The following is a 5321-nucleotide window of genomic DNA, read 5'->3' as shown; positions in this document are numbered from 1 at the left end:
GCTCCAGAATCAGCTAAAGTTTACTTGAGCCAAAAAAATTCCCCTCTAAATAATCTAAAATTATAAACTCTTTATTATTATTATTATTATTATTATTTAAAACTGGAATCTACTTATAAGCGAAACAGGGATCAAAGAGCATGATTATTGAAAGCGAGAAGCAGAAAGTTTTGAAGTTCAAACTGGTTCTTAGTTTTAACCTGTACATATATATACCCTTATATAGGCACAATAATGACATCATCCTGAGCGAGGAAAATAAGATGCACCACAGAAATTAGATATGGTGAAACTTTAAAGAAAGAACATTTTATGAAATCAACGACTACAGTGGAATCTGAAGCCCAAATGTGTTTTCACCGCTGTAAGTAACATAGAGAAACCCATCTTCATCCTTCTTCTCCTCATATATAGCAGACATGATTGCGCCTGCAGAAACCAGACAAAACCACATTTAGTGAGCTGTCTCAAATCAAAAGGCCCATATAGAGCATGTATCTCGTGGATGATCATATTAGCAGCAAGTTTTACCTGTTGGTGGAAGGACATTGTCTACAAATATAAATATTGCCTTTTCTGCACTCAGTTTAATCCTTTTGCGGATGACATAGACAAATTGTCCCACTGTCAGATCAGCTGGAACAAGGTACCTGAAATCTGCTAAATTAGTCTATGGCGGGGAAGAAAAAATAAGCACAACAAATTTATTTATTTATTATTATTATTATTTTTTTGAGAATGAGCACAACAAAATATTAAACATAAGGGTAGGTATAATATACTGAAGGACCATGATTACACAGAAAACAACACTGGGACTTGGAATTGGACTTTTCAAAAACAAATTTGATCGATAATAACAGTTTTTGGTAAAGAACTAGCCGGAACACATTGAGAGAAACAACTTGTTTAAAAATTACAAACCAAGATTCAAAGAATAAGAAGTCCCAAAAAGATATGATAGGGATGTTTCCTAAACGATCATCCACTCATATCAAGAAGGTAACAAAGACTTTTTAATTACATGAACAGGGCATTCTACACCATCGAAGGTCCTACTATTGCTTTCCCGCCTTATGGGCTACAATATACATAAAGAAGCAGTCTTCCAAAAGGTTACAATCCTGTGATTATTGAACCTTTACAAGAAGTAAGAAGTGAAGACCAAGTAAGCAAATGAAGGGTGTTACATTTGTACCTTATTATGAGACAGCTAGGATCTTTTATTGTTTTATTAGCAACAGAAAATTTGGTGTCAAAATACGAACAAAGAATGATTCTTTACACTGGATGATTTTTTTTTTTCCTTAGGTAGATAGTGGGGGAGGGGGAAATCAGGACTGAAGATGTGATGCTTAAATTTAATTAGACCAATGCCAAATTCTATTTACCTGTGACGCCGGCCAGGTGCCATTACAGGATAATACAGAATATGGCAAGTATACTAAATACAATAATAATTGTATCAGTATCGTTGCTTCTCACAGGATCATTAATAATCTAGGAATTGTTAAGAAGCACAAAGCATTGGTGATGGAATATTTTACTTGCAAGTGATCATGTCAACCACAAGTTGAAAGTAAATTGTTATATCATCAAAATACCGTTCTTTTAAATTGCTTCTTTTAACCATGAGATGTACATCATCAATGACCATCACATTAAATAAAATTTTCTTTTCAGTCTTAAACAAGTTCTATGAAGTATGTCTGCTTTTGTGCGTGTGTGTGTGAGTGCAAAACCGAATGGCTCTTTATCTGAAAGAAAATTAATGAACTATCTACACCAAAGAGGGAGAGAGGCCTAAAACCCAGAGCCATTAGTAGAGGACAATGCATTACTTATCTTCCCCTAGTGATGCCTGTTAAGAACAATTCTACATAAGTTCTGTTCGAAACACTGACGGATATAACTTTTCTAGGTTTAATTAAACTAAATCCAGATCATAGACATAGGAAAAGAAAGCAGGGAATGTAACAAGAGATTCCAAAACTAATAGTAGGAATTTACTTACTTTTTCTTATCAATGCTTGGGATATCACTTCTCTCTGCCCTCTCCACAATAACCTTAAAATTATACAAGCAAGATTTCAGAAAAATCAGGTTAGAAAACCAAAAGGGTAGAATGCTGATTCAACATATTATAATCATCTAAAATAGTCAGTGCAGCATTCATCTTCCAAAAAAAAAAAAGTATAATAAAGCCATGTACTTGATTGAAGACAGTCACACAACCAAATTATCAGTACTACATGATTCGATTTCTAGACTATGACATTGTAACACTTTGGGTTTAACATCTCACAAACTTTCTTCCTCAAAATTTCTCTACCAATATATTGCAACTAAACATTAGGATCTAAATTGCATTATAGAAACTTTCCAAGTAAAATCAAGCAAATATAAAGATTGAAAAAAGCATATTACAAAACCTAAAAATCTTTAATTTCATACAAAGATTCAGTATCGGCTTCTTTTTTCCCCAAATATCATCATGCTTTTTCAATAACTATTCTGTTTCTCCATCACATGTCAGACACTATATACAATGCATGCAATAGAAAAGTAAAAGACCTTCACTGTAAAAGACCTATATGTCAATAGAAAGTTTAGATATAGAACTTTGATAAGGTATTCACACAAGCACTAGAAAAAAGGAAAAATATTAAGGATATGTGCCAAGGATGATCAACAAACATAGACATAAATATGACTCTACCCAGATATAAAACAAAAGAGAAATAATTAAGTCATCTATGGTCGACACAGGAATCAGCAATCACTCCAAAACCAAACAGAAAAGGCTGTATTATACATGAGCATTTGGCTACCATTTTGATAATTATTTGTAGTCCCAAGCAGGTGCTCCTTGCTAGAAGTTATTGTTCACGGCTTTATACATCACCAATTTAAATGTCTGTAACCCTAATAGCCTCAAATACATTCATACAAGAATCTTGAAATCTAGATGTGCTTCTCAGTTTACATTGCTCCCATTCATGACCTAGTATAGTCATAATATAGGCTGAATACAAAATAAACTTCATAATAGGCAACCAACATATGTGTGTAGCTATACCACAATGAATTCAGTATTCTCATTACAAACCAGAATTGCCAATATATAATTAAGCTTAAAAAGTAACAATTATTGCTCACCGGAATCCTATCTGGGTATTTCTCCCTAATCCTGGCGGCCTCTGCGCGTCTCTTCTCTGAAGACAAAAGTAATCACATATTCATGAGTTCAATACATTATCCACCTTTCCATACACAACAAAGTAACAATCAGAAATTAACTCGAATTTCAAACTACAAATAATACTACGTACCAAGATCATGCTCTTGCTTGAAGTAACTCTTTGCCATGTCTCCTGCAACTAAAATCCAAAATTAAGTAAATTCTTTTCGCTATTCACTCACTCATTAAACGGAAAATTACTCCTCAAACAACTAATTAAGAGCCATAATAACAGTGCATTGATCAAACCCAAAACTATACTCGACACAGCATAATCTGTATTCTAAGTTTCTTGCAGACATAAACAATCATGAATAATAAGACCAATGACAACAAGAACATGAATTTAATTGAAACCTTGTAAAAGCATAAAACCTAAAAAGTAGTACACAAATTCATTATTAACAAAAATTAATTTCAAATTGAACTAGCTTTGTCAATATCGTATACCCACAAAACTTTGAACAAAAATAAAAATCTATATATTTTTAAGTATCTGGGATATAAACAATAAAGACCCAATTTTTTTTATTTAATTATAAACCTAAATAAAAGCGCAACATAAATTCTTTTGAACAATCAAAAACATAGAATACAACAAGCTCTATCAAAATCAAATACCCCCAGAAGGGAAAACAAAATTTATTCACAAAATTTAAAAAGAATCGAAATAGAATTATATTATTAAAAAAAAAAGACGAAAAACAATTTCAGGGCCTGTGTGTTTACTGGAAGGCTCGATTAATTGATTAATAAACAGAAAGTATAAAAATTTATTAAAAGAAAGAAAAGCAAGAGAAAAAACCTCTTGAAGATGAACCGAAAAAGAAAGAGGTTTCTCTTTTTCTGATCAGAACTGAATGAAGCTCGTGGGTTTTGTTTGGTTAAACAAATTGAAACAGACACGGCTTTTGCTTTAGTGTTTCAACTATTTATTATTCTACTGCTCTAATATTATCCTATACTTGATAGCCAATTCATTAATACTTAATTAATTAATAAAATAAGTGAGAAAGTTACAATGTGGTTGCTCATAGGTCTTTACAGACGTGGGGAAAAAGATTATTGAGAAATATTTTATTAGATTATTATGAATATATTTGAACCGTTGATTTTGTTGTACTTTATGATTGAATAGGGGCAATCAATTTGATTGCACATCAATGGTACATCGAAGGGTTAGGTTTTATTGCTATTATCGTCAAAGCAATAAGAACCGTTCATAGAGGTTGAACCGACTTTAGTGTTAATGTGCTATTGACACAAGCTATTAGCTATATCAGATAAATACTACAGAAGCTCGAACACAAGAAAGTACTTGCACATGGAATAATTAGAATATTCCTCGAACCCTTTATCAACATAAGGACAGTATTAACAGGCCAATTCTTAGGATTTGAAGTTGAGCCCACTTCACTCAAAGTTGTGCTTCTTTTTTCTTTTTTGGGTTTTGTTTTGATTGGGCTACTCCACAAAAGGATTCTACGGCTGATCTCTATTTCAAATTTTTTTTTTTTAATTTATCAGCTAGATTATCTAGTACGTTTTCATTCAAATATTTTACTAGTTAAAGAGAATTACTATTAATTAATAATTGCGTTCGTGAATTTTTTTTTTTTTTGGCCCGAACTAATCATGGGGCTTGTCGTGCAAATGGCAAACACGAACAATTCTAAGGGACCTAATGACTTAAATTTGCCATGAATGATCTTGAAGGACCTAGTTACCAAAGCAATGGCTGAATACCCTCAAATTAAAAAGTTACTTTATATTATCTATACTCTATATATAAGAGGATTCTCATTTTTCAACTCGACTTTCATGTGGTTTAAAAATACCCTCATTAATAAAGAGTAACTTCATTTAGAAATAAGGTCATAAATATCAAATAACAAACTTCATTTTGAATTAAAAAACGTAACTCCTAAAATTTAGAATTTTTTTCTCTTTACATGTGTGCTCATAGTCAAAGGCTAGTTCAATATAATATATTATATATATTTGTCTCATAGTATAGTAATAAAAATATAAATATAAAAATCAAGGCTCTCATGACGGCCCTGATTTTTATATTTTTATT

The 5321-nt window shown here is 31.8% G+C and overlaps 1 protein-coding gene across 2 annotated transcripts; it reads right to left on the bottom strand.

Moving 5' to 3' along the window:
• Positions 1 to 127: 127 nt before the first annotated feature.
• LOC142613147 (autophagy-related protein 8f) lies at positions 128 to 4202 on the bottom strand. Of its 2 annotated transcripts, none has more exons than XM_075785361.1 (6): positions 4047 to 4202; positions 3333 to 3380; positions 3160 to 3215; positions 2015 to 2067; positions 532 to 650; positions 128 to 429 (listed from the first exon to the last, which is right to left on the bottom strand). In XM_075785361.1, the coding sequence occupies exons 2-6, from the start codon at positions 3367 to 3369 to the stop codon at positions 326 to 328; spliced, it is 369 nt and encodes a 122-aa protein (XP_075641476.1). In that variant the 5' UTR covers positions 3370 to 3380; positions 4047 to 4202; the 3' UTR covers positions 128 to 325. The 2 variants fall into 2 exon arrangements, with proteins under 2 accessions (XP_075641476.1, XP_075641477.1); XM_075785362.1 differs by having other exon boundaries at positions 3333 to 3374; positions 4047 to 4191.
• Between the last annotated feature and the right edge of the window lie 1119 nt (positions 4203 to 5321).

Source organism: Castanea sativa, chromosome 10 (genome assembly GCF_040712315.1).
Source record: "Castanea sativa cultivar Marrone di Chiusa Pesio chromosome 10, ASM4071231v1".
Taxonomy (NCBI): domain Eukaryota; kingdom Viridiplantae; phylum Streptophyta; class Magnoliopsida; order Fagales; family Fagaceae; genus Castanea; species Castanea sativa.
This window is presented reverse-complemented; position numbering and strand designations above follow the sequence as displayed.